General features: G+C 43.0%; 1 protein-coding gene across 9 annotated transcripts in view; it reads left to right on the top strand.

Annotated features, from left to right (window-relative positions):
* Positions 1-12280, top strand: part of TRIO (trio Rho guanine nucleotide exchange factor) — a 268089-nt gene that overhangs the window by 200390 nt on the left and 55419 nt on the right. For all 9 annotated transcript variants that reach the window (XR_014550935.1, XR_014550936.1, XM_083624561.1 and 6 more), the window contains exon 34: positions 119-362. Coding sequence is in view for 7 of the 9 variants with exons in the window: in XM_083624561.1 (XP_083480687.1) it covers positions 119-362 (244 nt within the window). In the remaining 2 variants the exon portion in view is untranslated. The remainder of the gene's footprint in view (positions 1-118; positions 363-12280) is intronic.

Here is a 12280-nt window from a genome sequence, read left to right as displayed (position 1 = left end):
TTGTTTTGGGACCATTGTAAGAAACCCTGAAAATATATTGATGTGGGTGGCATGCCCCACCAGAATTCGTAAGCCTACGGTACTAAACATTTCTCTGTTTTGTTGGCTTCTTTTGCAGCTGTCTGGTGGGTGTGAGTTGACCGTGGTCATCCACGATTTCACGGCATGCAACAGCAATGAGCTGACAATCCGCCGTGGTCAGACAGTGGAGGTTCTAGAGCGGCCACACGATAAGCCTGATTGGTGCCTAGTACGAACCACCGACCGTTCCCCAGCTGCGGAAGGACTTGTACCCTGTGGGTCTCTCTGCATTGCTCACTCTCGAAGCAGCATGGAGATGGAGGGCATCTTCAACCACAAAGGTAGGAGAACCAGGACTTGGAAGTCGTCTGCCCTTATATTTCTCCATGTTTTGTTTATCAGTGCTTTGAAGGGGGTCTTTGGAAATTGGTGCACGGCTTAGGAGTTACAGGGGTTCATGCCTGTTAAATGACCATCACCTCAGCCCTGCACATGTATTATTTCTTTTTAGATTTTTAAATTTTTTTGTTAAGTACAAATTAGAAAACATACATATTCACAACAAAAGAAAATACAAAAAAAAGAAAATACATCTAACCAAGGGGAAAAAATTAGAGAATATTTTGTCTCTTTTCATATTTACAGTTATTTATACCTCTATAAAATGCTATTCACAATAAAGCAGTGAAATGAAAGATATCAGAAAAAAGAACAAAGAAAGAATAAAGAAGTAAAAGAAAAAGATCATAGGTGCAGCCCTGCACATGTATGATGAGACTCTGTGCACCATGTTTTGTAGATTTTGGGTTGTGACCTTAAAGTGGAGCTTCACATAATTGTTGTCCACACTGAGTATTCCAACAGCTCCATGGGTGTGGCAGATAAAATATGGGTGGTAATTTGGCTGTGCTTGTTGAACAGCCCTATCAGAGTGGTTGAAAAACTGCAGAACGTACCACGTGACTTCTCAAAAAATTGCAATAGTTCCACACAACTCCCAAATGGAAAAGCATGTATTGCCATATAGCTAGATGACTAGGATCTACAAACCGAGATCCCTCCGACAGCTGGTAAGATCCCCTCTCCCAGTTTTCCCCTGTGAATTGCGGAGGAAAGGGAAAGGGTCTATTCACAGGTTTGCTCGCACAACACACTGGCTAGACCTTGGCATAACAAAACTGCATGAGTATGTGAGCTCCCGTCTCCTTTTTGCTGCCAAGCCATATTGAACCAAGCCAAGGTTTAGCATAGCCTGTGAGTTCCTCTCCAGGAGCCCATGCAGTCTCACTAAGGTGCAAGGTTTGACTTCACCTGGTGAAAACCAGGCCAGTGTGCCAGGAGCGAGAGAGCGCAGCTCCAACTCCTCAACATCCACATTGCACAGAGAAAACTTTGGAAGCTGATCAAGGGGGTCAAGGTTCGCACTGGTCTTTGGAGAAAGGAGTGGTGAAAGAGATTTATACTGCTTTTCTCCTGAGGTCAGCACAAAGTGTGAGAGAGATACTCCCACCTTGAATGCAGCAAAGAACTTGAAGGCGCTGGGTAAATAACGCCCACAAATAATGGCTGTTAACATCAGCGTGATGTTTGTGGACCCTTGTACATGACAATCTCATGCTTGACAGTCTGAGGGAGTTAGAGAAGTTTCAGGGGAGCACCGTGTGTTTAGAACAAACCAAAAGATATATTGTATGTACTTGTAAAACAGACTTACCCAGCACAAACTGCTTGTTAAAGTCTGAGCCGTTTGTTCCATACTTAATTGGTATAAGACATCCGTGTACTCAGAACTGTCTCGGTGTTCTGTTTAATGTATTTGTCAGACTCTTCATAACAGTTTGCCCTGGAGAGAGAATGCAGTCTTCAAGAGTCTCACCACCACAACTTTCTTACATGCACTAGGAAGAGCTTGCAGAGTAGAATACGTAGTAAAGTAAACTGGTTTTAGATACTTAGCTTTGTATGTTTTCTCCGGTTTTAGAGAGAACCAAATCATGGAACAACTTATCATTAAGTTGCAATTGTTAAGAATTTTTCCCGGGGGGAAATAAACCTTAGCATATATTTAAGACAGTGTTTGCAGCCTATCTGCTAAGCGACTGAGCTGGGAACCAAGAACTCCCAGCTTTTAATCTTGTCTCTGGCCTGAGTAGCCTTCAGTAAGCCAATAACTCTGAACCTCGCCTGCAATCTGTGGATAATACTTTAAGGACTATTGGACAGTTTACTGAGAGTTTATGAAGGGCTTTGAATGCTCACATCTTTGAATGCTTATTATTGATAATGTTATTATTACAAAGAAAACCTTTTACAGCTAAACCTTAGGATGGTTAAAACACCAGTATGCTAGGCTTAGTTTATTCTGCTCGCTTGTTCTTCATCAACCAAAATATGCAAGCTGTCATATTGCTGGGGGCATATTTCTGTACAGTATTGGTTTTTAATAGCTCTCAATAAAAGGCTTTGTGTGAACACCGGGCCTATCGCACACACTTAAATATACAATCGGTTTGAGTTCCTGGACGACACTTGACCATGCAGCCAGATGTGTTGGTGGAGTGAAATCAGGTTGTGTATGTGACAGGATGGCTTCATTTGCTTCTGTCTCTTGCTAAATTCGAAAAAGTCATTTCAACATTAACAGAGAATGTTCTGAAATCAGTGGGCGTCAGGGCCACCGGATTCTGATGATGTAGCAACAGCAACTGAATTGACTTGTGTTCCTAAAAATCACGGTTGATACGCCAGCCCATGATAAACAACTGCCTCTCAGGCCTTGAAGGACTTGATTAGCTTATGATACCCTGTTTTAAGTCAACTATGTCAATGTATTATTTATTTCTTATCTTATACCTTGTCCTTCTGCACTAGGCTTTCAAGGCAACTGACAAAAGGACATAGCAATACAATATAAAAAGAGTTATTGAGGTGTAGGAACCACAATCACTATAGAAGAACAATAAATTGTTCAGCTGCAGAGAGAAGGTGTTTGTGTGCTTGCCCTGCATTAGATTGTTCTTGCTTCTTAAAGTAATTTAGGTGATATACACCGCATTTTTCAAGATAGCTTAGTGAATTTATTTTGCAGCTGTTTGGGACTTCTTGTTTCCGTGTTTGTCCACAGGGCTGCTTTGAACATTGTGGCCAGTCTTCCGATGGGAGTGCAATTAATTCCACGTGCCCCTAGGCCGCATGACAAACTGTTTCTGATGTTATCAGGACATTGAAAAGCAGTTTGTGATATAGCGTTTGAGGGCTTTTCTGGATTAAGAGGACTTCCATGATAGCACCTGAATGTCTTCTAAACATAAATTTAAAAAATCCTTAACAAGCTTGCAGAAAAATGGCAAGCAGTTCAGTTTTAGTGATTCTCAGTCTTGGGCAAATGGTGTTGCAAATCTGTTGCAACTTTTGGGGTTTCAGTAACGTAAGTAAGCTTATTCCTGGCCAGCATTTACCATAAAACATAACTGAATCATTTGGTAAGGCAAAAGGATTTAGGTATTATCTATGTTGGTTTATTCTGTATTTCCTTGACAGTGCCTTGAAAAATTAAAGCAGAGTTGGGGATCTGTATGCTTGAGTTATAATTTTGCCAGTAAGTGTTTTAAGGCATGCATACTCAGAAGCTCAGGATTTTGCTTCCAATTAGCCGGCTGATTAATTGCTTAGTTGTGAATTGCCACACTCTCACGGCTCAATTTTGGAGCTCCTCAGAGAACGTGAATGGGTTAAATGAAATCCTAGTTAGTCATAAATGTGGACATTCTGATGTCTTGCTAAGGTTTTTTTTTTTATCTCCCATTGTGCTAATGTCTCATTCGCTTGCATCAGTTTTGGCAAGATTTGTAGAGTCAGGCGAACTAGAAGCTGAGACACATTTGCCACACCTGAATGTTCCTTGTTCCAGCTGTGGCTTCATTTAACAGTCCACATCACTTCTTTTTCACGAACAACAAAAGTTAGAAGGCAAAATCCTTTATGCAGTCTTTTTGACCACCTTGAAGCAATTCCTGAGCCTTTCAGGCCATCTCCCATCAATTTCGAAAAGGCCTTTAATAGGATACTGTAAAGAAAGCGGAGCTGTTGGCTGTGTCTTGCAGGCAGGGGGTGTGGGGGGGGGAGATGCAGTGAATTATTGAGCACTTGGAAGAAAAGGCCTTTGGGCCATTTGCACTCAAATGGGTCAGCATCTGGCTGACCCAGTAAAAAAAATTGCTTTTGTTTGCAAGGATGCGAAGCTACATGAAATAATACCCTAGATATTTTCCAAAAGAAACAGTTTCCTAGTCATTCAGTTCCTTTGCAAACTGGCTTTTAAAAAAAATCTGTGGGGTAGAAGGAACCGCGAGAATTCAATGAACAGGGCAATCTTTGTGTTTATAACCTAAGAAACCAAAACCCTACTGGGTGCAGCTGTGCTGGTGGTGCTGAAACTGTAGGCACATTGTACAGTAAAGGCAAGAAGAACACTGTCCAGAATTTGTTATAAAGTCACATTGTGTTTACCCAGAAAGTATTGACCCCAGAATGATTTACCGAAGCTTTCTTGTTGGGGAAGATTGTGCAGCTTTTTTGGCCGAGGCCAAGGTAGTTAAGGGCGGAGAACAAAGATGAAACTGGCAGGATGGAATGATTCTTTGCTGCTGAGTTCATGAGCAAGCACTCCCTGCCTCTCTCCTTACAGGAAATGTGTACTGTAAATAAAATTCCTGGTAATTTGTGTAACTTGGGTTTTAATCCAAGCATTGAACAGTTGCGGCCTTATGTTGGACCTTTTGACTTTTGGGATTGGGTGGCCTTGCGTCCTGTGAGTTTGAGCAATTCAGCATGATTTCCAAGTTGCATTTTGCCAAAATGACAAATTGTGATTTATAAGACTAGGGAATTATTGTAAAGTGCGTAACAGAGAGAAATTTGTTCAGTAGAGTGGCATGGACCCTCCCTCCCCCTTCCGCACCAAATGCTCCATCTATTCATCCCGTATTCTCTTCAATATAAAATTCTCAAAAATGAGGAGCAGTATGCACAGTAGCATACATCATAAAATCAGTGAAAGCAGGAACTTAAAAGCAGGCAGAGGGACAACAACTACCAAGCCAGTACTTTAGCACTGAAGGGCCTGCATAAATAAGGAGTCTTTGGAGCCTTTATAAAACGTAACCACCCACCTAAGCTTTCTTACACAACCAGCTTTAATGGGAAGGGTGCAGGAGGGGCCATACTTAAAAATTAGATTCTGCAATTTCATGTGGCTTTCATGGACATAATAATCTAGAGAAAGTCCTATGACTATGTCTTACAATAAAAGAAGGAAAGGTGGGTTTTGCTGGCAAACCATGTTTTCTTGGCAAGGTGGAAGGGCCAAAGAACAGAGAAAGGCCTTGGTGCAACCTCTAAATTCCCAGCTCCTTCTTGCCATAGTGTGAGTCAGGTTTACTGCATGTTGGCAAAGTGTTTGTTGTATAGATTGGACCAGGGGTGGGCAACCTAAGGCCCAGGGGCCGGATGCTGCCCAATCGCCTTCTCAATCCAGCCCACAGACGGTCCGGGTTTCAGCATTTTTTTACATGAGTAGAATGTGTCCTTTTATTTAAAATTCATCTCTGGGTTGTTTGTGGGGCCTGCCTGGTGTTTTTACATCTGTAGAATGTGTGCTTTTATTTAAAATGCATCTCTGGTTTATTTGTGGGGCATAGGAATTCGTTTATTTATTTATTTTCAAAATATAGTCTGGCCCTCCACATGGTCTGAGGAACGGTGGACCGGCCCACAGCTGAAAAAGGTTGCTGACCCCTGGATTGGACCAAAGGGGCTGTTGTCTCTGACCCCCATTGTCCAATACGGTTACTTTAGAAGGGAAGACTCTGCCTTCCTTGGCCCCCCAAAGCAGCTGGTGTAGGGAAGGATTTCTTTGCTGTAATTAGTAAAAGAAGGCCTAAACAATTAAATTGCAAAAAGAACGTCAAACACATTGGCTACAGGAGTTGCACAGTGATAATACTTTCTAGCCGTTATGACTCTAAAACTAAGATGAAAATGTGTCTTCAACAAAAGTTTTGTGATACTTCTGTAAATATATAGTTGCTAATGGCTGCATCCTGTTTAAGAAGGTAGAGCTTAAAAGTAGCACCTCCTATTGGCCACTGTCTTCCCACACAGATATTCCATATATACACACAGAAACGCATATGTATGTGATGCTATATTTGAGAATGCACATACAAGCTTTCTCATAATATTAGAAGAGACCTTCACTAGTATAGGAAAAGTTCCCAAGGAATGGCAGAATCGTTTCTCTATCATAAAGTGGTGTGGAACCATTTTTTTCCCCTCAGTTCTAAACATTCACTAGAATCGAAATAGCCAAAAATATGTGTGATCATTTACACTAACCAATCACACACACACACAAAACGGTGATATGTCATGGCATTTTCTCCCTCCCTTTTGGCAAGTAGCTTCTGGTGTTTATGATTGGGATAGCCATAAGTTGAAAAGTAAGGTAGCATTCAAAAGAATGCCTAACTCATGATTTTTGAGCTTAATTTCATGATACAGCAATGTGCTTTTTATTAGCTTGACTAGAAGAAGGCCTTACTGCTGGATGGGCTGGTCCCTTGCTTTTGCACTGTGAAATTAACCATGCAGGGTCCTTTCTGCTCACTGAATTGCACTCCAGCCTCCCAGAGGGACCGAATGAGCTAGTTGTCGGCGGAGCCAAGAATTTTTCTTGAACTTCAGTTAGGCTAGTTACGGTAGAGGGTAAGCCATCGCATCTGGCTATTCCCACGTGTGAGCCTAAAATCTGGAGCTGCGCTGTGCAAGTGAGTCAGAGGAGAGCATCCCCTGAAGGGAGTCGCTGCATTGAAGCTACGACAAGGGGCTTTAAAAGAGCTGTTATTCTGCTCTCAGTTCTTAGCTAAGGAGTTCTCAGAGGGAAGGAGGAGGAGAAGGAGGAGAGCACAGTCTGTTGAAATCCTCTGCAGGAGTTTTGCAGCAAGCAAACAGTTTGCCATGTCAAACGGAGTTGAGCAAATTGACACCCTGGAATCTCTTCATTCACCGTACTGTGGAAATGGGCAGCCGGGCAGCTGCAAATACTGGATCCTGGACTTAGGTACAGATGGCAGGCAAATATTGGCTTGGGCGGGAGGAGGGCAAAGGGTTTCTTCCTCTCCTTTTCAGAAGCAGATGTGTTTAGGTGAACAGTATAGCATGCTGTGGGCTTAATACCAGCAAAGGGGAGAGCAAATGTACTTCAAATACCTTCTATCAGACTCTTATTTCTAGAAGATACAAGCACAGTGATGCTATTCTTTCCATTCCTAAATTGCTGTAAAGGGAGACAGGGGGGTGGGGGTGGAAATGGGGATTTGCAAGCCAGAACGGGGAAGAGTAGCATAGCTGTTCCTGTCCAATGGTCTACCTAAGAATATTTATCCGTAGCAGAAAGAAGCCACTTTCCGTTTGCATGAAATGAAGGTTGATGCGGGGGACAGGGAGAGATGCATGATCTAAAATGTCATTTATCTTATGCAAATTTTTGAAATCCTTCTCCAGCAAGGGGGGAAAAGATTCAAACATCTACAAATCAAACATTTCCAATTAAATATGATCAGGCAAGTCAGGAATCAAAAAGGAGGCGGTCTATTAATACATCAATGCTAACTGTGTGTCTTCTATACACTATTACAAAGATGCACAAACCTATCAGGGATCAGATTTTTCTGTTTGCCTGTTGTACCAGACCAGTCATCCAACAAATGGGTTGATTGGCTCTCAATATTATCAGATGTCATTATCTGTTCCAAAACAAGTTTTATCTTCTTCTGTGGCATTGTTTAGTCTGCCCGCATGAGCAGCCATTAGCTTAAATCTAACTATGGTAATAAATTTTAAAGGTCTGTGTTTCTCTGGGTGAAAGGAATGGGATACTTGAAACTTGCTTGATGAATAGAAATTACAAGGATTTGCACTAGAGACTGTTGAAACCCATTGTCATAGAGGTTGATTAAAATGTATCTGGATCTTTATGTTTCCCTACTTATCTTGAATGTAATCTAAATGCAGCCACTGGCATTCTAAGGATCTAAGGCATTCTAATGTTCATGTGCAGCCTGATCCTGTTTATAACTTAAAGGTAAAGGTAAAGGGACCCCTGACCATTCGGTCCAGTCGTGGCCGACTCTGGGGTTGCGGCGCTCATCTCGCTTTATTGGCCGAGGGAGCCGGCGTACAGCTTCCGGGTCATGTGGCCAGCATGACTAAGCCGCTTCTGGCGAACCAGAGCAGCGCACGGAAATGCCGTTTACCTTCCGCCAGAGCGGTACCTATTTATCTACTTGCACTTTGATGTGCTTTTGAACTGCTAGGTTAGCAGGAGCAGGGACTGAGCAACGGGAGCTCACCCCATCATGAGGATTCGAACCGCCGACCTTCTGATCAGCAAGCCCTAGGCTCTGTGGTTTATAACTTACTCAGAATCAAATCCCACTGGCTTCACAACTGCTTACCAGTTAGGATTGCAAGCTCAAAGTGAATTAGGAACAGTTTGGGTAGACTGAACCTGGGGCATGCATCTGGGCTGGAGGAGTTTCAACTGTGGAAAAATTACGGCTGATGTGTGACAAATGTCTGAAATGAATTGGAAACAGCATGGAACTGTGTACCTTTCATGTTCTTCGTAGTGGAAGAGTTCTTGTGCCTTTTGAAAAGTCTGTAGATCTCACTGTGCTGTTCATGATAAATTCCAGCTCCAAAGATAGCATAAACTTCTCTGAGGAACATCTGACAACCTCCCAGATGCGTTACTTAGCAGGAATGTTTCTCAGATGCCACAGCCTGCAGTGTCGTTCGGATAGATGCTGTACCAAACCAGGTAGATAAAGCACATTCAGTTGTGCATTGCATTTGCCAGCTTAGGCTCATAGAGCATGTTCACGCTGGGCACAAGCAGCAGGAAGTAAGTGCACCTGGCTAGATGGCACATTTTTAAAAGCATACTGGATCTGTGAGCAACCTAAGAGGGGAAACATGAGGCAGAAATGCATTATAAGAGAATTTTGCTTTCATGCAAGAATCTGATTATCTCAAGCTCATGTTTGTGGCCAATGCGCTATGCATGCTGATGACTATCTAAAAATTAATTGAAACTATTACTTCCATGCATTGGCATTTAGGCTTATTCATTTTTCCTCTTTTCGAGGTCTGTCAAAGCCTCCCGACTTTATTAATCATTACTGCACATTTTAGTGCAGAAATCAATATTTCCAAGGCCATCCTAATGTTTTCCCACTTACGCCTCAAGTTAAAAATGGCTAGCAAATGGCTTGCATTCCAATGAGCTGAATCACCTGGCAGGAAGTCTATAAAGTTCCTGGGTGTTGTGCAGTCCATTCTGGTTTTTTATCCTGTTTCCTTTTGATCTGTGCAGAACTCCTCACATTGTTAACACCTATAGAGGATGCTCTGGGGGCAAGTCAGCAGAAATGACTGAAATTGTATAAACCGAAACCTCATTAATTACCGTTGTACATATTGCATGTCTGTAAATAAGAACTGAAATTTGTAAGATTCAGCCTCCTCTTTGATACATGGTCACTTCTATTTAAAATAGACAGAGCCCTTTCAATATTGATTCTCCTCCAGACATCTATAGTTGCTATATCACACTGGGATGTTGGCTGCAGCTGGGCAGCAAGCATGCTTTTCCACCAAACTTTTTCTTTGAGTATTGAAATTCATACATGTTTTAAAATCTAGATTAAAATCCTTTGTGTTATTACGTCACAATGCCTTAAACAAGTTGTTATAGAGAAAGTCCTCTCCCAGGAAGAATGAGAAGAGAAACTGTTACCCCCTTTTCTGCCCCAATGTAAGATTCTTTAGGGAAATGTAACAGGGCGAGATTAGAGTCAAACAAAAACATATTTTAAAAACACTACTAGCTATCTCAAAAGCAACAGCTTCTTAGCTAGGTTTTGGGTTTTTTATATTGTAATTTTATGTTGTGAACCACTCTTGATATCTATGGATGAAGGACTGTATACAAATTTAATAAATAAATAATAATAATAGATTTATTTTTTTTCCACTGTAGGGAGCAGTGGAAATGTACAGTCATACCTCGGATTACAGACGCTTCAGGTTGTGTTTTTTCAGGTTATGGACGCTCCGAAACCCGGAAGTACCGGAACCGGTTACTTCTGGGTTTCGGAGGTCGTGCATGCGCAGAAGAGCTAAATCGCGCTTTGTGCATGCACAGAAGCACTGAATTGCAACCCGTGTGCGCGCAGATGCACCGCTGCGGGTTGCGAACGTGCATCCTGCATGGATTATGTTCGCAACCCGAGCGTCCACTGTATATTGGATTGTGTTATGGACACACTTGACTTTTATTTTCAAATAACCAGAGGCATACCTTCCTACTTCCTTAACAGATCATACGAAGCCATGTTTCACTGGTAAAGGTAACATGGAACAGTATGGATGGAAACCGAAAGAAACATGAGACATGTTAATGCATTCTGTAGTGTAACAGGAAATAGGGGGAAGAGGGTTCCATTAGTTTTGCCTTTTAGTTACTAAAAAATTATATTAACCCTAATCGAACATATGCAAATGGAGCCCCATGAAAGTAAGCCTGGGCTGCCCTATGTTTTCCAGAGCAGGAAATGCTCCATTCTTGCCATGAGACTGCACACACTGAGTATTCCCAAGCACTGCAAGACATGTCCACGTGGGACTATGGTTTTCGGGGAGCTGTAGCGCAGATTCAGTGCATCTGATCCCCACAATCCAAATGCATTCTGATTTTCCACTTCATTTATCTGTTTATAAAACAGACAAAACAATCATAAAACAAAATCATCCCGAATGGAAGAGAACCGTATAAATTCAGTAAAAGAAACAGGTCTCGCAAGTCTTTAAGATCCACAAGCATGAGACTCGTAATCTCGGGGTGGTGGGTTCGAGTGCCACGTTGGGTGGAAGGTTTCTGCATTGCAGGGGGTCGGACTAGGCGAACCTCCCTGGTCCCGTCCAATTCTACAAATCTGTGATTCCGTAATCTGGACTGGGGCACGTGTATCCCTTTCTGTGGGGGCACTGCTTCCTGTTGTGTGCGTTTTATCGCCCTGCAGAGAGAGCTTGTAGCTGCTACATAAAAGGTAAAGGGACCCCTGACCATTAGGTCCAGTCGTGACCGACTCTGGGCTTACGGCGCTCATCTCGCTTTATTGGCCGAGGGAGCCGGTGTACAGCTTCCGGGTCATGTGGCCAGCATAACTAAACCGTTTCTGGCGAACCAGAGCAGCGCACGGAAACACCGTTTACCTTCCCGCCAGAGTGGTACCTATTTATCTACTTGCACTTTGACGTGCTTTTGAACTGCTAGGTTGGCGGGAGCAAGGATCGAGCAACAGGAGCTCACCCCATTGCGGGGATTCAAACCGCCGACCTTCTGATCGGCAAGTCCTAGGCTCTGTGGTTTAACCCACAGCACCATCCGTGTCCCTTCAGCTGCTACATAGAGAGGCTGAAAAAGAGTGGGGTTAGGTGTTGCTCACGTAGGGCTCTCATATTTGTGCTCAGGATTTGTTGCCGTAATTGATTCCGGCTGTACTTCAGGTAAGATTTATGGCTCAAATGGAACACACGAGCTTTCCTCGTTAAGTACTTTTTTTTTTTTTTAACATTCACATCCAGTATCACGATGGTGCGTGCATGTAATATATCTCTCCGTTTCTACTTGAGGGATAGTGTTACCGTGAGGCGGTTGCTGGGAAAGGGCGCTCAGGAAAAGAGGGTGAAGGCTGGAATGCAGTAAAGTATCCAGTGTAGCTTGCAGGGTGGTGTAACTCTTGGATGCGAGCCAGTTCTGAAAGAAGTGCGTAGCCCTAGCCTTTGTGGCACAGATGGAAGTTGTTAAATGTGTTGCTGTAGACCCTCGCCAGAGTCGGCCAGAACAATGGGCTGCAAAATCTCCCCTGGAAGAGAGCACATCTGGGTGCTGGGGAGAGGCATGTCTGCCGGCTAATGCACTGCAGGCCTGTGTTTCCTACCTTCTCTCAGTGGGGACCGTCTCTCAAGCGTTCTTTTGTGCACAATTCATAAACAGGAAGTTCCAGTTGAAATCTCCCTTTTAACGAACTTGAAGGTCTTTTTAAAAAAGGAAAGGGGGGGGAAAACAATTTTCACGTGCGCCCATGGAGAGGGGAGGAGGGTGTCTAAGGAAATAACGATTTGCTCCTGAATG

The sequence above is a fragment of the Podarcis filfolensis genome (genome assembly GCF_964270895.1).
Source record: "Podarcis filfolensis genome assembly, chromosome: 7".
NCBI classification, from domain to species: Eukaryota; Metazoa; Chordata; class Lepidosauria; order Squamata; family Lacertidae; genus Podarcis; species Podarcis filfolensis.
The sequence above is the reverse complement of the archived record's forward strand: the minus strand, read 5'-3'. Positions and strand labels throughout refer to the sequence as shown.